The sequence below is a fragment of the Salmo salar genome, chromosome ssa12 (genome assembly GCF_905237065.1).
Source record: "Salmo salar chromosome ssa12, Ssal_v3.1, whole genome shotgun sequence".
NCBI lineage: Eukaryota > Metazoa > Chordata > Actinopteri > Salmoniformes > Salmonidae > Salmo > Salmo salar.
Window position 1 is genome coordinate 43,103,484 of NC_059453.1, and position 26,637 is coordinate 43,130,120.

Genomic DNA, 26,637 nt, shown 5'->3' on the forward strand with positions numbered 1-26,637 from the left:
TTTAAGATGGTCATACCATGGATCATTTAGCTATTTGATTTTGGGTATAAAAAATATACAGTGAGGGAAAAAAGTATTTGATCCACTGCTGATTTTGTACGCTTGCCCACTGACAAAGAAATTATCAGTCTATAATTTTAATGGTAGGTTTATTTCAACTGTGAGAGACAGAATAACAACAAAAAAATCCAGAAAAACGCATGTCAAAAATGTTATAAATTGATTTGCATTTTAATGAGGGAAATAAGTATTTGACCCCTCTGCAAAACATGACTTAGTACTTGGTGTCAAAACCCTTGTTGGCAATCACAGAGGTCAGACGTTTCTTGTAGTTGCCCACCAGGTTTGCACACATCTCAGGAGGGATTTTGTCCCACTCCTTTTTGCAGATCTTCTCCAAGTCATTAAGGTTTCGAGGCTGACGATTGGCAACTCAAACCTTCAGCTCCCTCCACAGATTTTCTATGGGATTAAGGTCTGGAGACTGGCTAGGCCACTCCAGGACCTTAATGTGCTTCTTCTTGAGCCCCTCCTTTGTTGCCTTGGCCGTGTGTTTTGGGTCATTGTCATGCTGGAATACCCATCCACGACCCATTTTCAATGCCCTGGCTGAGAGAAGGAGGTTCTCACCCAAGATTTGACGGTACACGGCCCCGTACATCGTCCCTTTGATGCGGTGAAGTTGTCCTGTCCCCTTAGCAGAAAAACACCCCCAAAGCATAATGTTTCCACCTCCATGTTTGACGGTGGGGATGGTGTTCTTGGGGTCATAGGCAGCATTCCTCCTCCTCCAAACACAGCGAATTGAGTTGATGCCAAAGAGCTCCATCTTGGTCTCATCTGACCACAACACTTTCACCCAGTTGTCCTCTGAATCATTCAGATGTTCATTGGCAAACTTCAGACGGGCATGTATATGTGCTTTCTTGAGCAGGGGGACCTTGTGGGCGCTGCAGGATTTCAGTCCTTCACGGTGTAGTGTGTTACCAATTGTTTTCTTGGTGACTATGGTCCCAGCTGCCTTGAGATCATTGACAAGATCCTCCCGTGTAGTTCTGGGCTGATTCCTCACCGTTCTCATGATCATTGCAACTCCACGAGGTGAGATCTTGCATGGAGCCCCAGGCCGAGGGTGATTGACAGTTCTTTTGTCTTTCTTCCATTTGCGAATAATCACATCAACTGTTGTCACCTTCTCACCAAGCTGCTTGGCGATGGTCTTGTAGCCCATTCCAGCCTTGTGTAGGTCTACAATCTTGTCCCTGACATCCTTGGAGAGCTCTTTGGTCTTGGCCATGGTGGAGAGTTTGGAATCTGATTGATTGATTGCTTCTGTGGACAGGTGTCTTTTATACAGGTAACAAACTGAGATTAGGAGCACTCCCTTTAAGAGTGTGCTCCTAATCTCAGCTCGTTACCTGTATAAAAGACACCTGGGAGCCAGAAATCTTTCTGATTGAAAGGTGGTCAAATACTTATTTCCCTCATTAAAATGAAAAACAATTTCTAACATTTTTGGCATGCGTTTTTCTGGATTTTGTTGTTGTTATTCTGTCTCTCACTGTTCAAATAAACCTACCATTAAAATTATAGACTGATAATTTCTTTGTCAGTGGGCAAACGTACAAAATCAGCAGGGGATCAAATACTTTTTTCCCTCACTGTATATAAAATAATTTGATAAAATATTGAATTGGTCCTTTACTACTTTGGCCCATAGAAAGGCATTGAATAACACATTCATAAATAGCAAAAAAAGAGGAGTAAGGTTTGAATGGTGTCTGTCCTATTTCCTGGATCACGCCAAGGTTCTTAGCACTCTGGGAGGGGGACACCATGGAGTTGTCAATCGTGATGAAGAGGTCTTGGAGCAGGCAGGCCTTCCCCAGGAGGAAGAGGAACTCCGTCTTATTAATGTTAAGTTTGAGGTGCGGAGTTATCTACCAGGCACGCAGAGATGCGTTTCGCCCAAGTTGTTGAGTGTCACCCGATATGACAGAGCCGAGTGACTTGGTGTATGAAGAGAATAGGAGAGTACATAGAACCGAGACTTGGTGGACACCAATAGAGAGTATGTGGTGCAGACACAGATCTTCTCCATGTCACCTGGTAGGAGTGGCCTGCCAGGTAGGATGTAATCCAAGAGTGTGCAGTGTCTGAGATGCCCAGCCCCGAGAGGGTGGAGAGAAGGATCTGATTGTTCATGGTGTCAAATGCAGCAGATAGATCAAGGACGATGAGAACAGAGGTGAGAAAGTCAGCTTTGGCCATGTGGAGAGCCTCCGTAAAACAGAGTAGAGCAGTCTTGGTTGAGTGACCCGTCTTGAAGCCTGACTGGTTAGGGTCATGAAGATTGTTCTGAGAGAAATAGCGAGAGAGTTGGTCAGAGACAGCACGCGCCATTGTTTTGAAAAGAAAGAAGGTATACCGTTTCTCAGTAAAGTATTATGTTTATCCTTAACCACTGATTCCTCATCTGGTCTCTTCTCTGCATCTGGGTCCAACCTCACCACGTCACAGCAAGCTTCTGCCAACAACATGGACCCAGCAGAGATCATCCAGATCAAGAATGTTGTAATCCACCAAGGAGCACTGCTGGAGCGACAGCAAGAACAACTCTTCCAGATATCAGAGACCATCCGGGCACTTACCGACTCCCTCCAACCACAGTCCAACCCCAACCCAGGAGGAGCCAATGCCCAAGTCTCATCACCCAGTGCTACAGGCATCGCCATAGTTCTTCCAGGGAACCTGCACCGGGAACCCAAGATCACAGCCCATGAGCGGTATGGCGAACACCCGGGAAGATGCAAGGCGTTCCTCACCAAGTGCTTTCTGGTGTTCGAGCTACAGTCTTCCTCGTTCCACACCGATCGGGCCATGATCGCCAACATCATATCTCTACTCTCGGGCAAGGTCCTGGCGTGGGAAATGGCGGTGTAGGAATAGCAGCCACCATCCTGCAGCTTCATATTAGCCTTCACTGCTGAGCTGCGATGAGTCTTCGCCTGGACAAGGGGAGATCCTGCCAAGCTGTGCAGTTACTACCAGTCATCATCTGTCACTACCCGCAACCCTCCACTGGGACATCTAGAGCCTCGCCACGTGCCCCTGCATTCATTGAAGACCAAGACTTCTCTTCTCTCCCTCCCGAATACTTCGAACTACGGGAGGATTTCAGTAAAAGGCAAGCAGCCACTCTCCCTCCTCATCGTCCATACAACTGCACCATAGAACTCATACCCAGCTCCAGCTCTCCCCGGGGCTGTCTTTACTCCCTCTCGATCCCTGAACATGCAGTCATGGACAATTACATCCAGGAGTCGCTGGAGGCAGGTTTCATTCACTCCTCAACATCCCCAGCTGGTGCACGTTTCTTCTTTGCTGAACAGGATCACGATTAAGAATCGTTACTTCCTACCCCTGATATCCACCGCCTTGGAGCTGGCCCAGGGGGCCCAATTCTTCACCAAACTGGACCTCCACAACGCTTACAATCTGGTGAGAATCAGGGAGGGAGATGAATGAAAAACTGCCTTTAACACCCCTAGTGGCCACTATGAGTACTTAGTCATACCATTCGGATTATCGAACACACCAGCAGTCTTCTAAGCATTGGTCAATGATACTCTTAACCTGTTGTGGATGGGGGCAGTATTTTCACAGCCGGGTGAAAAAAACGTACCCGATTTAATCTGGTTATTACTCTTGCCCAGAAACTACAATATGCATATAATTAGTAGATTTTGATAGAAAACACGCTAAAGTTTCAAAAACTGTTTGAATGGTGTCTGTGAGTATAACAGAACTCATATGGCAGGCAAAAACCTGAGAAGATTCCAAGCAGGAATTGGCCTGTCTGACAATTTGTAGTCCTTCTGTTGCATCTCTATCGAAATTAGTGCAGTTTTATCTAAAATGATTTACAACAATACACTCAAATCTAAAAGTAAATGGAATTAAGAAATATACACTGCTCAAAAAAATAAATGGAACACTTAAACAACACAATGTAACTCCAAGTCAATCACACTTCTGTGAAATCAAGCTGTCCACTTAGGAAGCAACACTGATTGACAATAAATTTCACATGCTCTTGAGCAAATGGAATAGACAGCAGGTGGAAATTATAGGCAATTAGCAAGACACCCCCAATAAAGGAGTGGTTCTGCAGTTGGTGACCACAGACCACTTCTCAGTTCCTATGCTTACTGGCTGATGTTTTGGTCACTTTTGAATGCTGGCGGTGCTTTCACTCTAGTGGTAGCATGAGACGGAGTCTACAACCCACACAAGTGGCTCAGGTAGTGCAGCTCATCCAGGATGGCACATCAATGCGAGCTGTGGCAAGAAGGTTTGCTGTGTCTGTCAGAGTAGTGTCCAGAGCATGGAGGCGCTACCCGAGACAGGCCAGTACATCAGGAGACGTGGAGGAGGCCGTAGGAGGGCAACAACCCAGCAGCAGGACCGCTACCTCCGCGTTTGTGCAAGGAGGAGCAGGAGGAGCACTGCCAGAGCCCTGCAAAATGACCTCCAGCAGGCCACAAATGTGCATGTGTCTGCTCAAACGGTCAGAAACAGACTCCATGAGGGTGGTATGAGGGCCCGACGTCCACAGGTGGGGGTTGTGCTTACAGCCCAACACTGTGCTGGACGTTTGGCATTTTCCAGAGAACACCAAAATTGGCAAATTCGCCACTGGCGCCCTGTGCTCTTCACAGATGAAAGCAGGTTCACACTGAGCACATGTGACAGACGTGACAGAGTCTGGAGACGCCGTGGAGAACGTTCTGCTGCCTGCAACATCCTCCAGCATGACCGGTTTGGCGGTGGGTCAGTCATGGTGTGGGGTGGCATTTCTTTGGGGGGCCTCACAGTGCTCCATGTGCTCGCCAGAGGTAGCCTGACTGCCATTAGGTACCGAGATGAGATCCTCAGACCCCTTGTGAGACCATATGCTGGTGCGGTTGGCCCTGGGTTCCTCTTAATGCAAGACAATGCTAGACCTCATGTGGCTGGAGTGTGTCAGCAGTTCCTGCAAGAGGAAGGCACTGATGCTATGGACTGGCCCACCCGTTCCCCAGACCTGAATCCAATTGAGCACATCTGGGACATCATGTCTCGCTCCATCCACCAACGCCACGTTGCACCACAGACTGTCCAGGAGTTGGCGGATGCTTTAGTCCAGGTCTGGGAGGAGATTCCTCAGGAGACCATCCGCCACCTCATCAGGAGCATGCCCAGGTGTTGTAGGGAGGTCATACAGGCACGTGGAGGCCACACACACTACTGAGCCTCATTTTGACTTGTTTTAAGGACATTACATCAAAGTTGGATCAGCCTGTAGTGTGGTTTTCCACTTTAATTTTGAGTGTGACTCCAAATCCAGACCTCCATGGGTTGATAAATTGGATTTACATTGATTATTTTTGTGTGATTTTGTTGTCAGCACATTCAACTATGTAAAGAAAAAAGTATTTAATAAGATTATTTCATTCATTCAGATCTAGGATGTGTTATTTTAGTGTTCCCTTTATTTTTTTGAGCAGTATATATAATAATCTTTTGAGCTCACAAGCAACAAAATAATCTATTATTATGGTGGGAGATTATATTACGGTTTTAAGTACCTCAATGGATCGTAAAGGAAATCATTCTACAAACTATCACCCTCAAGGAGATTACAAAGATCATGGATACATTAGAAATAGTTGTCACGTTCTGAATCTTCAAATTCCCTGTCATGTAGGAGCCAAGGCGCAGCGTGCCGGTAATTCCACATCTTTATTGAAGGAAAACCAAAACCAAAACAATAAACAGGTACGCAGCAAGAAACGTAACGCACTGTGCCGTTCACACAGAAATAACAATAACCCACAAACACAGGTGGGGAACAGGCTGCCTAAGTATGATTCCTAATTAGAGACAACGATTAACAGCTGCCTCTGATTAGGAACCATACTCGGCCCAAAACAAAGAAATACAAAAACAACAGACATACAACAGATAGAATGCCCACCCCATGTCACACCCTGACCTAACCAAACAGAGAAAAACGACTCTCTCAGGTCAGGGCGTGTACCCCCCCCCCCCAAAGGTGCGGACTCCCAGCCGCAACCCTGAACCTATAGGGGAGGGTCCGGGTGGGCATCTACTCATGGTGGCGGCTCTGGTTCGGGGCGTAGCACCCACACGGCCCACTGATCCCCCCGCTTCTATGTCGCCGGAGGAACCAGACCGTGGATCAGCACCGGAGGCTCTGAACTGCCGACCGCCGCTGACAACTCCGGGCTGCAGGCCGCCGCTGAAGGCTCCGGGCTGCAGGCCGCCGCTGGAGGCTCCGGGCTGCAGGCCGCCGCTGGAGGCTCCGGGCTGCAGGCCGCCGCTGGAGGCTCCGGGCTGCAGGCCGCCGCTGGAGGCTCCGGGCTGCAGGCCGCCGCTGGAGGCTCCGGGCTGCAGGCCGTCGCTGGAGGCTCCGGGCTGAGGAGCGTCGCTGGAGGCTCCGGGCTGAGGAGCGTCGCTGGAGGCTCCGGGCTGAGGAGCGTCGCTGGAGTCTCCAAGCTGAGGAGCGTCACTGGAGGAAGAGTGCGAGGAGCAGGCACAGGACGTACTGGGCCTTGGAGGCGCACTGGAGGGCTGGCACAACCCGTCCTGGCTCGATGTTGACCATAGCCCGGCAAGGGTGGGGAGCTGGAATAGGCCGCACTGGGTTGAGCTGGCGAACTGGGGTTACCGTGCATAGAGCTGACGCAGGATAACCTGGGCCGAGGAGACGCACCGGAGACCAGGAACGCTGAGCCGGCGCACTCCTTCCAGGCTGAATGCTAACTCTAGCATGGCAGCGGTAAGGAGCTTGCACCGAGTGCACCAGGCTGTGAGTGCGCATGGGCGACACTGTGCGCACCACCGCATCACACGGTGCTTCTACAGTTACTCGCTCCCCACGGTAAGCACGGGGAGTTGGCTCAGGTCTTAACCTCGCCTTAGCCAATCTACCCATGTGCCCCCAAAACATTTTTTTTGCCACTGCCTCTCGGCCTCCAGTTGCTTGCCTAGCCATTCCTCCCAGTATCGCCGTTTCGCCCTCGCTGCCTCTATCTCCTCTGGCGGGCGGCGATATTCTCCCGGCCTTGTCCACGCTCCTGCCCCATCTAGGATCTCCTCCCAGGTCCACTCCTCTGAGCCATACTGCTTGGTCCTGCTCATCCTCCTGGAGAATGCACGCTGCTTGGTCCGTTGGTGTTGGGTAGTTCTGTCACATGCGTCGAAATGAGTAGACCAAGGCATAGCGTGTATAGTGCTCATATTTAAACTTTTAATGAAGACACTTGAACCAAAACAATGAAAGGACTGACAACAGTTCCGTAAGGTACACTCTGACAAAACGGAAAACAACTACCCACAAAACCCAAAGGAAAAACAGGCTGCCTATGTATGGCTTCCAATCAGAGACAACGATAGACACCTGCCTCGGATTGGAAACCATACCCGGCCAAAACATAGAAAACAAAACATAGAAATAGAAATCTAGAAAAAGCCCACATATAAACAGAAAACCCAAAACCACCCAAAACAACCACCTGTCACGCCCTGACCACTCTACTATGGAAAATGACCTCTTACAAGGGCCAGAAAGTGACAGTAGTGGTGTAGTCTACGGCGATACGGATATCACTTATTATTGATATCTATATTGATGTGAATCACACTGCTGCTCTCTCATTTAGCTATTTGCGCCGTACGGATTGTGGTTGTTGTGAATGGCTGTTCACAAATGTAAATGTGTATTTGAACCCAATAATGGTTGAATTCAAGAAGTTTAAGCTGCCTATCAATCATTGTTTTTGAAACCAGTGGACAGCCAGTGAAAAATGTGCTTGTATTGAACACGAAGGAGACAGAGAGCTGGTTTCAAGTGCAGGGCGCATCAGGTGTTTAATGAAAGGGACCATAGGAGGAGGCAGGTAGCTGAGTCCAGGGGCAGGCAGAAGGTCATACACGGTAGGTCCAAAAATGGCAACAGTACAGGCAGGGAGTAGGCAAAAGGCGTCGTGAGTGAGGCAGGCAAAAACTATCATCCAAGAAGGACGGGAAAAACCAGCGCTCCGAATAAGTGTCTAAAAACAAACAATACCTCACAGCGATGGGGTGCAAGGAACTGAACTAAATGACGGGATGATGACATGCAGGTGTGAGAACTGGGGCCGGATTCACATAACATTACTTACGAAAAAACTTAAGAAGCTGCTTAAGACAAAAAAAAAAGTTCATAAGATAGTTAGTTCGTAAATGCAATTCCTGAAAATGTTCTTAGGAATTCGTAGTTTTCTTAGGAACTTCGTAAATATCTTCTTATGTGGAATTGACATTAGTTACGCGCTTGAAACTAATAAATAAGCCTATGTGACAGGGATGATAGGATTTGGCCCACTATAATAAAGTGTTGATATTTACATTTTATTACATTAATTTTTTTGCTTTATGTCTCGATAATTAAAATGTTTTAGTTGGCTCGCGAACCCTTTATACACACAAAAAACTGTATTTTTCACATATTATAGCCAGACTAACGTTAGCTACTGTACATCAAAATCAAAAATGGATAACCAAGGAAAGCGCAATTAAAAACTTCAGCAAACAAGAGCTTGAAGTGATGGTGGAGGAAATAGCAGCCAGGAAAGGGTTGCTGTTGGGGAGACTTGATAACTGCGGTGTCACCGCAGACACCAAAAGCAGAGGATGGGCGAGAGTGGCCGAGTCTGTCTCTGCCATCGCGGGTATGGCAAAGGACAGTGACGCCGTAAAAAATAAGTGGTCCGACATCAAGTCGGCTGCTAAGAAGAAGGGAGCTGAGAGACCATTAATGTGGACCAGCTGGAGTTGAAGGTGTCGTACATGATAGGAGAGATGGTGGTAGAGGGACTGAGCAACCGGTAAGTTGGGTAGCTACCGTAGCTAGCCAACGCGTCCTGACCTTATAGCCAACAACATAGCTAACGACGTTAATGTTAGCTAAATTAGCCAAGTTCTTCTTTGCAAATTGACGAGATAACGCTAGCTATTTAACACTTCTAGAATATTGTAATATATTGGTCATTACTAGCTAGCTAGATAATGCACGTTTTATTTGTTTTCTTGATGTATTTAAATATCCGGTAACCAACTGTGCCTGTGGCGTAAGAAAACGTTCATGTTTACAAAAGTATTCATTCGTCTCAAGACAAGGGTTTAGCTGTCCTAAAGTTTAGTAAATTTCCAAGAAGAAATCCTAAAGCATTATTTTCAAGAATCCCATTTCTTCTTAACTTCTTTCTTAGGAAAAAACTTTAAAAAACCTTAAGAACATTTCCAATAACTTTATTGAGGAATAGCAACTTTGCTTAACTTTCTTTTAAGGAAAAAATGGCAGTTAAGAAGAAATTTCTTCTTATTAAGAAGGTTTTGTGAATCGGGCCCCAGGCGATTAGAATTCGGTGATTGGAATCTGGAGAGTGAGCTGGAAAGTGGGCTGCGTTCCAGGGTGTTTGGGAGTATGAGTTGGACGCAGACGTTACAGCGCTCTTGCAACAGCTGTATAGTGCAGATCCAAGCCTATGGAATAAAAATGGGGCTTTTATTGCTCAACCTAATTCATGCTGATAAAAAAAAAAAGAAATCCATAGGCCTAATGGACAGATGCTCAAACCTGCACACTTTTGATAGACTTAAAGGGGCAATCTGTAGTTGCTACATCCATTTTTGGATTTATAAATTATATATACACTACGTTCAAAAGTTTGGGGTCACTTAGAAATGTCCTTGTTTTAGAAAGAAAAGCATTTTTTTGTCCATTAAAATAACATCAAATTGATCAGAAATACAGTGTAGACATTGTTAACGTTGTAAATGACTATTGTAGCTGGAAACAGCAGATTTTTCATGCAATATCTACATACAGAGTACATTAGAGTGTCTAGTTTGAGAAACAGACGCCTCACAAGTCCTCAACTGGCAGCTTCATTAAATAGTACCTGGAAAACACCACTCTCCGCGTCAATTGTGAAGAGGCTTCTCTGGGATGCTGGCCTTTTAGGCAGAGTTGCAAAGAAAAAGCCATATCTCAGACTGGCCAATAAAAATAAAAGATTAAGATGGGCAAAAGAACACAGACAGCATCCCGGAGTCGCCTCTTCACTGTTGACGTTGAGACTGATGTTTCAGGTACTATTTAATGAAGCTGCCAGTTGAGGACTTGTGAGGCGTCTCTTTCTCAAACTAGTCACTCTAATGTACTTGTCCTTTTGCTCAGTTGTCCACCCAGCATGCACCCAGTATCAACTTCTAATTTACTATCTTGTGGCAGGAGAATTAGATTTTGGGTCATGGTTCATTTTTGGGGGGATTTGTGTGTGAGGTACAGTAGGGTTTTGTTTCAGTACATGCGCTTGTAGTTATCATTACCATGCATATAATCCCACCGTATAAATCAGGCAAGACAGTCATACTTCAACCACTTCTATCATAAGAAATCCCACGTGTAAAAACCAGAAGAATCATGAGTGAATTTAAAGTTTAAATAAAGTTTATTGTTGTCTTCCTTTTGAGATTTCAGATTACAACAAAGAAACAACAAGGCAATACGATAGAGTACAAAAATAAATTAGGACATAACAAAACAGAAACAGTGAAGACCTACACACATTTGAGATGTGAAGGGGTGAAGTACATGTAGATGGTTGGATCCATGGTACAGCAATGTTCACCTTTAACCCGCTGTACCAACATGGATTTACCATATAAGCATATGGCTTTGGATATTGTGCGTTAATAAGTTATTGTTAAATAACACAGACATCAGTTGTTTGGACTGCATCATATGCTTTGAAAACAGAGATGAGCAACTGATCAATTGGGACTACAAAGACTGTTCCCAGATATTCTTAAATTCATCGCTAATCTGTTTCAAGTGTAATTCACCTCTATTTTAACTAGGTAAATATGCTAATGTGACAGTGGAGGATTTCTGTTTTACAAGAGATTTAGAAAACAACTTTGAGGAAAATTTAAGTTCTCTACACAGCAGGTTTCTAAAGTGTCTTTTGAAAATGGCTAACTAGCTCTGTTAAATATTCTAGAATGATCTCTATTCTCTAGTCTGTGGAGGTCTAAGGGCTTTTGGGCTCAGAAGTGCCACATTTCTCTTTATCTCTCTCCGTCTCTATCTCTCCCTACATCTGCCTCACCCTGTGCTCAAGACACTCTAGCTGCTTGGCCACCTCATTGGGAAGATCGTCATTGACCTGGATGTCAAAGTAGGCCCTGATATCCTCCACCTCCTTTTGCCAGAAGTCCTTAGACAGACCAAACAGCTCCTCCAGGTTCACCTGGTTCTCCCCCAGGCCCTCCAGGTTCAGGGAGCCCTTGCAGGGCAGGTAGCCCACGGCGGAGGGCATGGCTCCGGCTTCTCCATCCAGCCTGCGGAACATCCACTCCAGCACGCGGATGTTGTCCCCGAAGCCAGGCCACAGGAAGCTGCCGGACTGGCTCTTGCGGAACCAGTTGACGTGAAAGATCTTCGGCAGCTTGGCTTTGGGCCGCCCGGCCATGCTCAGCCAGTGGGACAGGTAACGGCCAAAGTTGTAGCCGAAGAAGGGCCGCATGGCGAAGGGGTCATTCATGATCAACTTGCCTAGTGGATCGGAAGAAGAAGAGAGTTTGGTAAATATCATTCTTCAATTCAGCTCCATGTCATTTCCGCTGTCGTCTTGACATACGTTTCTAAAAGTTGCTTTAGTCATCAATGCAGCAGGTTACACTCGGGAGTTTAACTTACCTTTGTGCTCTGCGGCAGCTGTGGCTTCTGATCTCATGGTAGCTCCGACAAACACGCCGTGTTGCCAGCTAAAGGCCTCGTAAACCAGGGGGACACCTTCAGGTCTACGTCCCCCAAAGATGATTGCCTCAATTGGGACGCCCTCAGGGGACTCCCACTGGGGGTCAATGATGGGACACTGACTAGCTGGAGTGCAGAAGCGGGAGTTGGGATGTGCGCAGGGCTCTCCTATGGGAAGACAAAACAAGAGTGGAGAAAACATCAGTATACAAATCAAGGGAAGTGTGTTTCAAGTAGTGTGTTTAATGAAGAACCAGCCTTGTGGGGAACAGCCAGCCTTGTGATGACCAGCCTTGCGGAGACTTACCATCCTGGGATGTCCAGGGGTTGTTCTTCCAGGAGGTCACCGTGACTCCCTCAGGGAGTTCCTGGTCCATGCCCTCCCAGTAGACACCACCATCGCTAGTCTCGGCCACATTGGTGAAGACGGTGTTCTTGCAAATGGTTTCCATGGCGTTGGGGTTGGTCTTTGCTGAGGTTCCAGGTGCCACGCCAAAGAAGCCGTTCTCTGGGTTAATGGCTCTCAGGTTGCCTTCGTCATCGAACTTCATCCAGGCAATGTCGTCCCCAACACACTCCACCTTCCAGCCAGGGAGTGTGGGACTGAGCATGGCCAGGTTGGTTTTGCCACAGGCACTGGGGAACGCAGCTGCAATATACTTCTTTTGACCAGCAGGGTTAGTAATGCCCAGGATCTGAACAACAACAAAGAATAGTGCATTTTACATTTCCATTCCAGAAGTAACTGACAAATGTATAGATTTTTTGCAATGTGGAATTAAAACAATCAAGTGAAACCATGCTGTACTTGTGCACCTCAGCTGTTCTCACGGTACACTATGCACCTATTGGGTTATGTTTATTGTTACTCTGCCCTTACCAACATGTGTTCGGCCAGCCAGCCCTCCTCCATGGCGATGCGGGAGGCAATGCGGAGTGCGAAGCATTTCTTTCCCAACAGGGAGTTCCCTCCGTAGCCACTGCCAAAGGACACAATTGTTCTACGGTCAGGAATGTGGGCGATCAGGGTGAGCTCAGGGTTGCATGGCCAGTTATTGACCAGGGGCTCTGAGAGAAAGAGAGAGAGAGATATCTTAGATTTGAATGGATAACGGTAGTATTGTAGGACTTTATGCTTACGTACATTTTACATTTAAATATAACTGGCATTGAACATAAAAATTATGTAATTTGTTTCTTAGTTTTCAGAGTTTTCCATACATGTTGAAAGCATACCCTTGTGCCTGACTTACTTTTGAGTGGCAGGGGGCAGCCAACAGAGTGAAGGCAGCGCACAAAGTCTCTGTTTCCCAATGCGGTCAGCACAGCCTTGCCCATGCGGGTCATCACCCTCATACTGGCCACCACATAAGGTGAGTCAGTCAGCTCCACTCCGATCTTAGACAGGGGGGAGCCCACAGGCCCCATGCTGTAGGGGATCACGTACATAGTACAACCTAAAATAAAGAGGAGTGAACAGAAGTGATTTTAGGACACATGGTGCAGGTGCAGCTAGTGTATGTCCTTCTGGTAAAGCATTGTGTAAAAATAAATAAATAAAGATAGTCATCATATAAATATGCTCCCAAAAATATAAACACCATTAACATGTAAATACAAGAGAAGATAATGCTACTCTCAGTCTTAACATTGTTTTGTGTCAATGTACCAGTAATACAGCAAAACATCCCAGTTGATTTTAGACTACCTTTCATGCAGCCTGGGAAGCGCAGGTCCATAGCCTTGTCCAACTCCTCCTGAGACATCCAGCGCCCAAGCTGGCTGATCCCACCTGCTCGTGGAGACGGAACCGTGTCCCTCTGCTCCTGGGTCACGATGACCGTCTTGCTCTCCACGCGGGCCACGTCTCTGGGGTCTGTCCGGGCAAGCCAGCTGAAGGAGAGAAGAATAAAACAGAACATTGGATCAAGACTCATAATATGGCCACCTCTCACCATTGTCACATTGTTTTTTTCAAAGTTTGAAATGGAGGCTGTAGCTATAACTATATGTGGAGTGGTCAGCCCATAAGTTATTAGAAATAATATCAAAGTATATCGTACATATCCTTGTATATATGTGGTCATATGCCATTATAATACTAGAGCAACATTTGCAACATCCATTAAATATTATAACAGGTCTTAAACTTTGTCTGCCTCTTCATCATGCTCAGACCAGCACACTACACAACCACAGTTATCAGAAACATTCAAATATCTCAGGGTCCCCAACTCAACATGACATCTGTCCACTGAAACTGGATGGTGAGGTGACCTACCAGTTCTCATATTTGGTCAGCTTCTTGATCATGCCCTGCTCCTCCAGTTTGGCCAGGATGGTGTGGTTCTCCTCTTCAGAGCCGTCACAGATGTGCAGTGATTCGGGCTGACACAGGTTGATGTTAGTCTCCACAAACTCCTTGACGGCCGGGCTCAGTGCCCCCAGGTCCCCCTGGACAACCCGGACGCCTGCCTTGTTCTGGGACTGCAGCTGAGGAGGCATGGTTGGTTCTGTTGGCTGGAAGTGGATGTCACTGGAGAACTAGAGGAGAGAGGAAGGGATATGTTGAACAAAAAAATTGGCAGTTTGACCTTTCTGGTTGGTGTACAGTTGCCAAATAAGCCACACACCACAAAAATACTGGTATTGAGTGTTTGTCAGGAAAACATATTGTCCAAGATTCATTTTTATCTGTTCAATGGTACGATCACAATTCCATAATGTTACAATGAAGTATGATTTTTAATTTCCTCATATGTATTCAGAGTAGAGTGTAGATTATGAACCCATGGTCCTGAATAGAGACTGCATAATATTAATAAACAAATATATAAGTGGATGATTTATTTTACATGTGTTTGCATTTTAATAAAATATTCCTCTAAAACTAATAGAACTATTTTGTAGCAAAACAAGATGACAACATCTCCTTGCACCACGTCTCTTCACAAATGAAATGCATGGAAACAGGATAATGAAATCCTACAAAAAATATGATGTATAATATTGCAGTACCTTTTCTTCTTTGTTATAAAGAAGGAGTTAGCTTTGCCTCATCAGCTTAGTCTTGATGATGAGGTTTTGATGCTTGCTGTTCCCTGATGGGCTGTTAGGAGAAGTCTGTCTTTTTATACTTTGGGAATGTTTTGGGGGAAGGGATGACCAAAGGTGGCCCGTCCTCAAAGTTATTTGCATGAACTTATAATACCTTATGTTCAGCTCTTGGAAAACTCTTTGACAGTCCTCAGTGAATCATTAATCCTAAGAAAATACGTAGTTGGGGGAGTTAATCATTCAACTGAGCATCTTGTTCTTTCAAAGTGATAGTTGCACACAACCGTGCATCTCTCGAGTTGAACTTTGATCCATATTGCAAGTGATTCAACAGTTTTGCTCTGAGCATCATTTGGTGTGCTGATCTTTGGCTGACTCTTGCGATTGGCACATTGTGGATGTTTGCCAAAGATGGACAATGATCTAAATGCTGACACTGCAAGACTATAAAGGAACGTGCCGATCCTTGAAGTTCTAAAAATTCTGCATATTTTTGACATGTCAAAATAAATGTAACTTATAATTGTGGATGTAAATATGAAACATTTAATAAAAATTGTTTTTCACGTGCGCCGAATACAACAGGTGTAGACTTTACCGTGAAATGCTTATTTACGAGCCCTTTCCCAACAATGCAGAGTTAAAAAATAAGAAAGATTGTCTGTTGGAAAGCAGACTGAACCAGGTTTCTTTTAGGATTTCACCTGTGCTTAGCTCTATTCTTTTTCTTTTTATCCTAATAAATGCCCTAGTCTTGCCGATGACAAGCATACCCATAACATGATGCAGCCATGTTAACATGATGTGCTGGATTTGCCCTAAACAGAACGCTTTGTATTCATTACAAAAAGGTCATTTCTTTCCCACATTTTTTGCAGTTTCACTTTAGTGCCTTATTGCAAACAGGATGTATGTTTTGGAATATTTGTATTCTGTACAGGCTTCCTTCTTGTCACTCTGTCATTTAGGTTAGTATTGTGGAGTAACTACAATATTGTTGAACCACAGCCATTCAACTCTGTAACTGTTTTAAAGTCACAAATGTCCCTGAGTGGTTTCCTTCCTCAGAAAAGACGCCTGTATCTTTGAATTGATGGGTGTATTGATACACCATCCAAAGTGTAATTAATAACTTCACCATGGTAAGGGTAGGTAATTAAAGTTGAAACGTTATTAGAATTTGAGCACGTTTGTAAACTTGCTAGCTTAGCTAGCTAAACAGAAAATGTTAGGCTACCTTAATTCAACATTTTACAAAATAAATGTTATTTTTTATTATGGGATATGCCCAGTGGTATAGTGCTATTTGTTTAGGTGAGGGAGCGCAATACATTTTTTTATGATGTCGAAGTTTGCACTGACCGTTGAATTATAGAACATGCATAAAAGGCATCCTCCAATTGCAACTTCTGCCTATGCCCACACACATTGACTAAAGAAAATGTTAGATTTTTAATATCCTCAAACACCAAGTTAGGCATAGTCTACCTAATTTCAAAATAGGCCATCATCACTGTCAATCTTAGATGATAATGCTTCACGTTTTACCAATGAAACGTCCAAACTGCATCTCCATGCCAATCAATTGCTTGATCTCAATCAGTTTTATGGGGACATGCATTTAGATATTCAGTAATGTTATAGGCTGACAATGCTATGGTATTATTTTCGGTTCTGTTATGTAAAATGCAAATTAATCATTATGTTATCTTGCGAGACATTGATTCAGCTTTGATCTAACTTTACTAAAAAAGCACAAATCTTCTACTTGTAATAATAGTATTAAGAGATGAGTATGACTATTAGGCGTAGGCAACAGATCTTAATGACAGTTTAAGCAATTGGAGCTCCCGTCGTGGTACTGAAAGGATGGGATGGTGTTGTGGTGCTGAAGGACAGTGCTGACATTCAGACAGTTAAGGAACAAGTAACAATAATTTGCAGTATAGCCTAATAAGCTTACAACTATGTGGTATAGCTATTTGTATGCTATAGCCTAATGTAAATTCCAAATACAGTGCATTCTGAAAGTATTTATACCCCTTGACTTTTTCCACATTTTGTTATGTTACAGCCTTATTATAAAATGGATTAAATACATTTTTTTCCTCATCAATCTACACACAATACCCAAAAATGACAAAGCGAAAACAGGTTTTTAGAATTTTCATCAAATGTATTAAAAATAAAAGACAAAAATACCTTATTTACACAAGTATTCAGACCCTTTGCTATGATACTTGAAATTGTGCTCAGGTGCATTCTGTTTCGATTGATCATCCTTGATGTTTCTACAACTTGATATCTGGAGAAGGGTACCAAAAACTCTCTGCAGCATTGAAGGTCTCCAAGAACATAGTGGCCTTCCATTTAAGAATGGAAAAGATTTGGAACCACCAAGACTCTTCCTAAAGCTGGCTGCCCAGCCAAACTGAGCAATCGGGGGAGTAGGGCCTTGGTCTGGTAGGTGACCAAGAACCCAATGGTCACTCTGACAGAGCTCCAGAGTTTGTCTGTGGAGATGGGAGAATCTTCCAGAAGGACAACCATCTCTGCAGCACTCCACCAATCAGGCCTTTATGGTAGAGTGGCCAGATGGAAGCCACTCCTCAATAAAAGGCACATGACAGCCCGCTTAGAGTTGGCCAAAAGGCATCTAAAGGACTTTCAGACCATGAGAAACAAGATTCTCTGGTCTGATGAAACAAAGATTGAACTCTTTGGCCTGTTTGCTAAGCATCACATCTAGAGGAAATCTGGCACCATCCCAACGGTGAAGCATGGTGGTGGCAGATTCATGCTGTGGGGATGTTTTCCAGCGGCAGGGACTGGCAGACTAGTCAGGATTGAGGCAAAGATGAACGGAGCAAAGTACAGCGAGATCTTTGATGAAAACCTGCTCCAGAACACTCAGGACCTCAGACTGGGGTGAAGGTTCACCTTCCATCAGGACAATGACCCTAAGCACACAGCCAAGACAACACAGGAGTGGCTTCGGGACGAATCTCTGAATGTCCTTGAGTGGCCAAGCCAGAGCCTGGACTTGAACCATATCAAACATCTCTGGTGAGACCTGAAAATAGCTGTGCAGTGACGTTCCCCATCCAACCTAACAGAGCTTGAGAGGATCTGCAGAGAAGAATGGGAGAAACTCCCCAAATACAGGTCTGCCAAGCTTGTAGCGTCATACCCAAGAAGACTCGAGGCTGTAATCGTTGCCAAATGTGTTTCAACAAAATACTGAGTAAACGGTCTGAATACCTATGTAAATGTGATATTTCCGTTATTTTTTTTTTGCCAACATTTCTAAAATGTCATTATGTGGTATTGTTTGTAGATTGATGAGGGAAATCAACTATTTAATACATTTTAGAATAAGGCTGTAAAGTATCAAAATGTGGAAAATTAAAGGGGTCTGAATAGACTATAGTTCTGGGTTCCACTGTACTAGAGGGAGTTAGTCCATGGAGTTTTATAAACATTAAGGCAGAGACACACTGTGAATTTAGATTTATTTTCTACATTCTGATTGGCCAAAGTGGTCAAGCCTCCAACGGGCCTCAGCAGTGCACACACATACCCTATACCAGTGGTTATAAGCTATAAATAGAACACATAAAAACAAACACAATTGCAATTTATTGATGTCAATTTGAATGCCCAGAGATACTGTGACGAAATCCTGAGGCCCATTATTGTGCCATTCATCCACCGCCATCATCTCACGTTTCAGCATGATAATGCACGGCCCCATGTCGCAAGGATCTGTACACAATTCCTGGAAGCTGAAAATGTCCCAGTTCTTCTATGACCTGCATACTCACCAGATATGTCACCCATTGAGCATGTTTGGGATACTCTGGTCGATGGGATAACATTCCACAGGCCACAGAGTGGGACAACATTCCACAGGCCACAGTCAACAGCCTGATCAACTCTATGCGAAGGAAATGTGTCGCACTGCATGATGCCCTATTTTTCTTTTAGGTATCTGTGACCAACAGATGCATATCTGTATTCGCAGTCATGTGAAATCCATAGATTAGGGACTAATGAATTTATTTCAATTGACTGATTTCCTTAAATGAACTGTAACAGTAAAATCTTTAAAATTGTTGCATGTTGCGTTTATGTTTTTGTTCAGTGTATATTCTTAGCTCAAAATATGACTATTTAATAGTAATAGCCATATGTCATAAATGGCACCATGCATGGTTCTATATGGAACCATTTTGGTTCAGTGAAGAAGAACCTCTAGGGCTCTGATCAAAGAACCCTATACAAAGGTTCTAAATATAACTTTTAGGAGTTTCATATATGAATCAAGCAATAGAAACCTTTTTGGTTCTATAACAAAAAAAATTGTAAGCGTGTAGGCAGTCAGGAAAGATAATAAACAGTAGCAGCAGCGTATGTGAATGTGTGCCGTTAATTATATATATTTTTTACCTTTAGGCAAGTAATTTAAGAACAAATTCTTATTTACAATGAACAATGGGTTAACTGCTTTGTTCAGGGGTAGAACGACAAATTTTTACCTTGTCAGCTCGGGGATTCGATCTAGCAACCTTTTGGTTACTGGCCCAACTCTCTAACCACTAGGTAGGTAGGTGTGTGTGTGTGAGGGAGCAAGGGAGTCAGTGCAAAAAAAAGGAGGTCAATGAAAATAGTCTCATTTGATTAACTGCTCAGCAGTCTTATGGCTTGGGGGTAAAAGCTGTTCAGGGGCGTTCTTGGTCCCAGACTTGGCTCTCCGGTACCTCTTGCTGTGCGGTAGCAGAGAGAAAAGTGTATGACTTGGCTGCCTGAGTCTTTTTAGGGCCTTGCTCTGACACTGCCTGATATAGAAGTCTTCCCTGTGGCTCAGTTGGTAGAGCATGGTGTTTGCAACGCCAGCATGGTGTGTGCAACGCCAGGGTTGTGGGTTCGATTCCCACGGGGGGCCAGTACAAAAAAAATGCATGAAATTAAATGTATGAAATGTATGCATTCACTACTGTAAGTCGCTCTGGATAAGAGTGTCTGCCAAATGACTAAAATGTAAAAAAAAATGTAAATGTAAAGTCCTGGGCCGTACCCACTACCCTCTATAGCGCCAAGCGGTCGAGGGCTGTGCTGTTACCATACCCAGGCAGTGATGCAGCCAGTCAAGATGCTCTCAATGGTGCAGCTTGGTATGGTAACATCACAGACCTCGATTGCATGGCACTACAGAGGGTAGTGGGTATGGCCCAGTACTCCAGGACTTTACATTTTTTTTTACATTTTAGTCATTTAGCAGACGCTCTTATCCAGAGCGGACAGCCCAGTACATCACTGGGGCCGAGCTCCCTGCCATCCAGGACCTCTATATCATTAAGCATCTCCAATCCAAAATTAAATCTAGAATCGGCTTTCTATTTCACAACAAAGCCTCCTTCGCTCATGCTGCTAAACATACCCTCGTAAAACTGACTATCCTTGACTTTGGCGATGTCATTTACAAAATAGCCTCCAACACTCTACTCAGTAAATTAGATGTAGTCTATCACAGTGCCATCCGTTTTGTCACCAAAGCCCCATATACTACCGACCACTGCGACCTGTATGCTCTCGTTGGCTGGCCCTCGCTTCATATTCGTCGCCAAACCCACTGGCTCTAGGTCATCTATAAGTCTTTGCTAGGTAAAGCCCCGCCTTATCTCAGCTCACTGGTCACCATAGCAACACCCACCCGTAGCACATGCTCCAGCAGGCATATTTCACTGGTCATCCCCAAAGCCAACACCTGCTTTGGCCGCCTTTCCTTCCAGTTCTCTGCTGCCAATGACTGGAACGAATTGCAAAAATCACTGAAGCTGGAGACTTATATCTCACTCACTAACTTTAAGCGTCAGCTGTCAGAGCAGCTTACTGATCACTGCAGCTGTACACAGCCCATCTGTAAATAGCCCACCCAACTACCTCATCCCCATATTGTTATTTATTTTTGCTCTTTTGCACCCCAGTATCCCTACTTGCACATCATCATCTGCACGTCTATCACTCCAGTGTTAATGCTAAATTGTAATTATTTTGCCACTATGGCATATTTATTGCATTACTTTCCTAATCATACTACATTTGCACACACTGTATATAGATGTTTCTATTGTGTTATTGACTGTACGTTTGTTTATCCCATGTGTAACTCTGTGTTGTTGTTTTTGTCGAACTGCTTTGCTTTGTCTTGGCCAGGTCGCAGTTGTAAAGGAGAATTTGTTCTCAACTGGCCTACCTGGTTAAATAAAGGTGAAATAAATAAAAAAAATATCAGGAAGGTCTGAAAAATTGTTAAAGACTCTTGCCACCCAAACCATAGACTGTTCTCTTTGCTTCAGCATGGCAAGACGTACCGGTGCATCAAGTCTGACACCAACAGGCTCCTGAACAGCTTCTATCCCCAAGCCATAAGACTGATAAATAGCTAACAAAAAATGGCTACATGGACTATCAGATTTGACACTTGTATTTATTGGTTATTTTTGCACAGTCTCTATGCACTCGACACAGTCCAACACACCCATAACATGCACACAGATTTATACTGAATCTACAGTCATGCACACACTCACAATCTTCATTTACGCTGCTGCTACTCTTTTTATCATACATCCTGATGCCTAGTCACTTTACCCCTTTACATCTTACCCCATACATCTATCACTCCAGTATCCTGGACATTGTAAATATGTGATTGGAGCTGACCCTGTACATAGCTTCTTACTTTTTCGTGTTCTTTTGACTTCTTATTAACATTTTCATGTGTGTTTTTGTTCTACCTTATGTCATTGTTAGTACTACATTGATATTGATTACTGCATTGTTGGGTTTAGAGCTTGCGATAAAGGAATTTCACTGTACATGTGTACATGACATTTAAACTTGATACTTTGAAACTCTGGTGCAGCTGTAGAACTTTTTGAAGATCTGAGGGCCCGTGCCAAATATTTTCAGCCTCCTGAGGGGGAAGAGACGTTGCCGTGCCCTATTAACAACTGTTCTGGTGTGTTTGGACCATTATAGGTCCTTAATGATGTGGACACCGAGGAACTTGAAGCTCTCGACCCAATGCAAAATAATGTAATGAAAAAAAGACTTGATGAATTTAGGCATCTTGTCAATCTTGAGACGATACATGTCACGATCGTCGTAATAATTGGACCAAGGCGCAGCATGAGTAGTGTTCCACATCTTTATTATAATGTGAAACTTAGCAAAATACAAAAACAATAAATGAACAAACGAACTGTGAAGACAGTGAAGTGCAAATAGGCACCTACACAAAAACAAGTGGGAAAAATAACTGCTTAAATATGATCCCCAATTAGAGACAACGATTACCAGCTGCCTCTAATTGGGAATCATACAAATCACCAACATAGAAATAGTAACCTAGAACCCCATATAGAAATAATAAACTAGAATACCCCCCAGTCACGCACTGACCTACTTCACCCTAGAGAAACAATGGCTCTCTATGGTCAGGGCGTGACAATACACTAGGCTAGACAACAGCTGAAAAATGTATTTTTAGGATAATATATGTTTTAAGAATAGTAGATGATACATTTATTTTATATTGACATCATCATTTCAAAGGAATTGGTAGGCAAACTATCTGAGTGAATATCTGAGAGAGTGTTATGTTTAACATCAAGTACAGTATAAAAATATGTATGTTTTATAACCCAGGCTATTCACACAGATGTGCCTGTTTTTGCATCAGTGCCCTGCCGTTGGGCCTATTCTTGTTAAAAATTATGATTTTGGTAGGAATAAATCAAATAGGGAAATGTTGCCTGTACAGCTAATGTGGATCAATCAAATTGTTCACAATTAAAAACAAACAAAAGTGGTAAACAGACATTTTGTACATTTATTCTGCACCAATTGCATCATGATTAAAGATGATTGTTCTTGGCATTTATGGTACTGGAGTCATTTCCATGATTTGATGTCAACTAGGTAAATTGCACATATCACAAAATGCTACCAAGTCAGTATCTCGACAAAACTATGCCCCATGACTATTCTGAAAATGAAGTTGATTTATTCTAAAATTAAAGACAATGAGTCTGTCATATTATTTAGGTGGCTAAACATCATATTTTTTTATATGAGTACCAAATTTGGCACAGATGTAAATGAATTAATCTGGGTCTTTACGACACCACTACAACAGGTGTCAATGTGCTGCTTAGCAGTATTGCTTCCTCACTCACAACATTGTTACCCTACAGTACTTGATATCGTGCCCTCTGCCTCGCCAACACACATGACCACCCTGCTTGATAATGTACTAACCTGTTGGGACACTGAAAAGGATACTATTCACTTGCGCCATTTAAAGCTGTGGGTAAGTTTATCCGATACAATCTGACTCTGTTACAAATGAACAATATTTGCAGCATGTGCTAAGTGAAATGTATCAGTGTCGTTATCTAGCAGCTCACATGCTTTAGCTAGTGCAGTGTCAATGTCTTCATCACATACCATCAAAACATTTCCCCATATCAGAAAATTTAACCAGGAGTCATTCCGGTCAGTCCTGTGCATCAAGGGTAATGCTGCTCCTTCCTGGAAGTGTTTATTTTATTACATTTTTATTTATTTTGTTCGACCTTTATTTTGTAAAATGGGTGCCACGCCCTCCATGAGCCAAATCTGTGATGGCCTGATATCTAAATCTTTTCATGACATCTAAATCTACATCTGCCAAATTTGATGATTTTATCACTAAACAAACAATTGTTCTAGAAATTTCATCTCAGCTGCTCCACTACATGTACATGTTGACGTTAGATTTCCAGGAACAGTTATCTGACATTAAAACCTACACAACATATTTATTTCAAACTCACAATGCCGTGCAATCAAGAAAATAAAAACAAGAAACCCTATTGTTATCATTCGGAAAGGGATAAACCTTACACATCCTTGTTACTGTGTTACAGATGTTACAGAACATTAACAGCTGATAATAAGTTAACCGGATGGGTTTCATGACTATTTGCTCAACAACTACTGATTATGTATTGTTTGTGTGCTGGATGCATAGTTTTCTTCTTTTTAGGTGTCAACATTTTTAACCCAAGTCAAATTTAGACTGTGGATTGTAACATGACCAAAAATGACACTTTTTTGCTTAAAATTAAGAGCGACCCATACACAACCACACTAGCAATACTGTGTACGGTGTACATCAAATAGGCCTACAATATAACATATATATATCATATATAAACAAATAATCTCTTGACTGTTTGATCATCTCTTTACAAACCGATTCTAAATTCACATAAAAAATCTAGCTTTTTCTCTCACCTATCATAAACTTCTCTGTCATTACAACAAGAACAAACGTGGCAGAGGAACGTCCAATAGTATTCAATGCAGTGCTTTTAGTTTCTTGTTTATTACATAAAGTACATGTTATCCATATCATCTCAGTAAATTATTTTCCTCCTAAAGTTTATGGTTGAAGAACTTTACGGACTCTGCAAAGTAAAGATATCCACGAGGATAAGTATATGGGTTTGAATTTGAAGCGCAGCAGTAAACATTAACTGTTCTCTGAGAATCTCTGTGTCTATTATCTCTTTGTTCCACAGGTTAAAAAACACCTTGAGGGTGTTTTGCTATTAAAACACGTTTTTTTTGACCTGAGAGTTTGGGTTTGTGTAACTGGACAGAAGTGAGGTATTGAGCATGCACGTCATGGAAGTGCACCTCAAACAGCAAACATGCCCTTTGATAGAAGGCTGGAGTCAAAGTGTCAAGTGTCAACGATGACGTAGGTCTGGGCTTTGCAACTCACAAAACCATCACCTCTGGTTATGCCAAGTTCAGTCTTAGTCTTAAAAGCCTGGGATACTAATAATATTACTTCTCTATATTTACAAATATGTAAGGGAAACATACATGAAAGTGTTGTATTGTGATGATTGATGGTGTGGAAAGTTAATGATGAAGGTTGATAGTGTGCAACATGTGAACGTTACATGCAAGCCGTTACGATAGCGTGAATATAATATTCTACTATTTTCAAATAGCCTAAGTAATTTCAATTGTCAAAAGTAAAACTCTCTCTTTAAACTACATCATTTTATGTTTAATTGCCCATGATGCCTGATAAAAGTCAAATAAAAAGTAAAAAAGTCTTCATGAAGCTTCAGGTAGAACTCCTGAAAGACACAATCACAGAAAGAACAATGAGCTACATGTTTCACCGGATATAGACATCTGAAGCATCCGGTTGGCATTTCCTCTCACCACCAAATATGTGATGAGAGAAGCCCACTGGCCCGCAGTGGGAGAAGATGGAGCGAGATGGATTTTGGCCGACATTCTGCACATTTTCTCATTGATGAAACATTTGATCTCAATACAGATTCCTGTTCCCAAAACTAGAATCTGTTACTAACAGTTTCAAACAATGGTGTTGTTTAGGAGTCAGTGGTGTGAAGTACTTAAGTAAAATACTTTTAAGTATTACTTCAGTCATTTTTTGTGGGGTATCTTTACTTTACTATTGTCACGCCCTGGCCTTACGGGTTCCTATTTATGTCTCTATTTTGGTTTGGCCAGGGCGTGAGATGGGGTGGGCATTCTATGTTCCCTATCTATGTTTTGTATTTCTGTGTTTTGGCCTGGTATGGCTCTCAGTCAGGGACAGCTGTACATCGTTGTCGCTGATTGGGAGCCATATTTAGGTAGCCCTTTTTTCCACCTGTCTGGTGTGGGAAGTTGTTTTTGCATTGCTGTGAGAAGCCTGCGAAACTGTTAGTTCGTTGTGTTGCTTCTTGTTTTGGTTTTTGCTGGTTCACCATTGATATTAAAGTATGATGAACCCAATCCACGCTGCGCCTTAGTCTCATTCCAACAACGGACGTTACAACTATTTATATTTTTTACAACTGATAATTTACTACATTCCTTAAGAAAATAATGTACACCCAAAAGTAGTCATTACGTTTTGAATGCTTAGCAGGACAGGAAAATAGTCCAATTCACAGACTTATCATGAGAACATCCCTGGTCATTTGTACTTCCTCTGATCTGATGGACTCACTAAACACACAAATGATGTCTGAGTGTTGGCGTGTGCCCCTGGCTATCCGTAAATTGAGAAAAAAAAAAATACAAATGGTGCTGTCTGGTTTGCTTAATATAAGTAATTTGAATTTTTTTATACTTTTACTTTTAATACTTAAAGTAAAGAGTCACCCATTTTGAATGTTATTGTTTTTGTGCATCTCTGAGCAATGTTCTATCGATTTCATGGGTCAATTCATGTGTTAATGTGCATCTGAGATATTGCTGTTCAAGCAGGCAGAAATTCAGCCGGTATGACGTAGCATTGAGAAAGCCGCTCTCACAACACTGGAAGTTAAGTTAATCTTTAAAAGGGAAGAGTCCTAATAACCGAGGCTGAAGGTATCTCTAGACTAACATATGCCGCTATTTCTTTATATCTCGATGATAAAATTATCAAAGAGAGAACAGATGCTTTCAACATTATGTGGAGAAACCGTACCCATTACATTAGGAAAACTGTTGAAATGAACACTTATGAGTATGGTTGGCTGAATTTTCTGGAGTTTACAACCTTAAATAATACTTTTAAGATGAATTGGATAAAACAATTCCTAAGAAGACCCACTTCTATGTGGAACTTTATTCCTCAT

General features: G+C 43.0%; 1 protein-coding gene across 1 annotated transcript; it reads right to left on the bottom strand.

Annotated features, from left to right (window-relative positions):
• Positions 1 to 10,539: 10,539 nt before the first annotated feature.
• Positions 10,540 to 14,966, bottom strand: pck1 (phosphoenolpyruvate carboxykinase 1 (soluble)). The gene is made up of 8 exons (NM_001140449.1): positions 14,891 to 14,966; positions 14,154 to 14,416; positions 13,581 to 13,765; positions 13,126 to 13,329; positions 12,753 to 12,940; positions 12,180 to 12,567; positions 11,813 to 12,040; positions 10,540 to 11,668 (listed from the first exon to the last, which is right to left on the bottom strand). Exons 2-8 carry the CDS (start codon positions 14,375 to 14,377, stop codon positions 11,208 to 11,210), a joined length of 1,878 nt encoding a protein of 625 aa, NP_001133921.1. The 5' UTR covers positions 14,378 to 14,416; positions 14,891 to 14,966; the 3' UTR covers positions 10,540 to 11,207.
• Between the last annotated feature and the right edge of the window lie 11,671 nt (positions 14,967 to 26,637).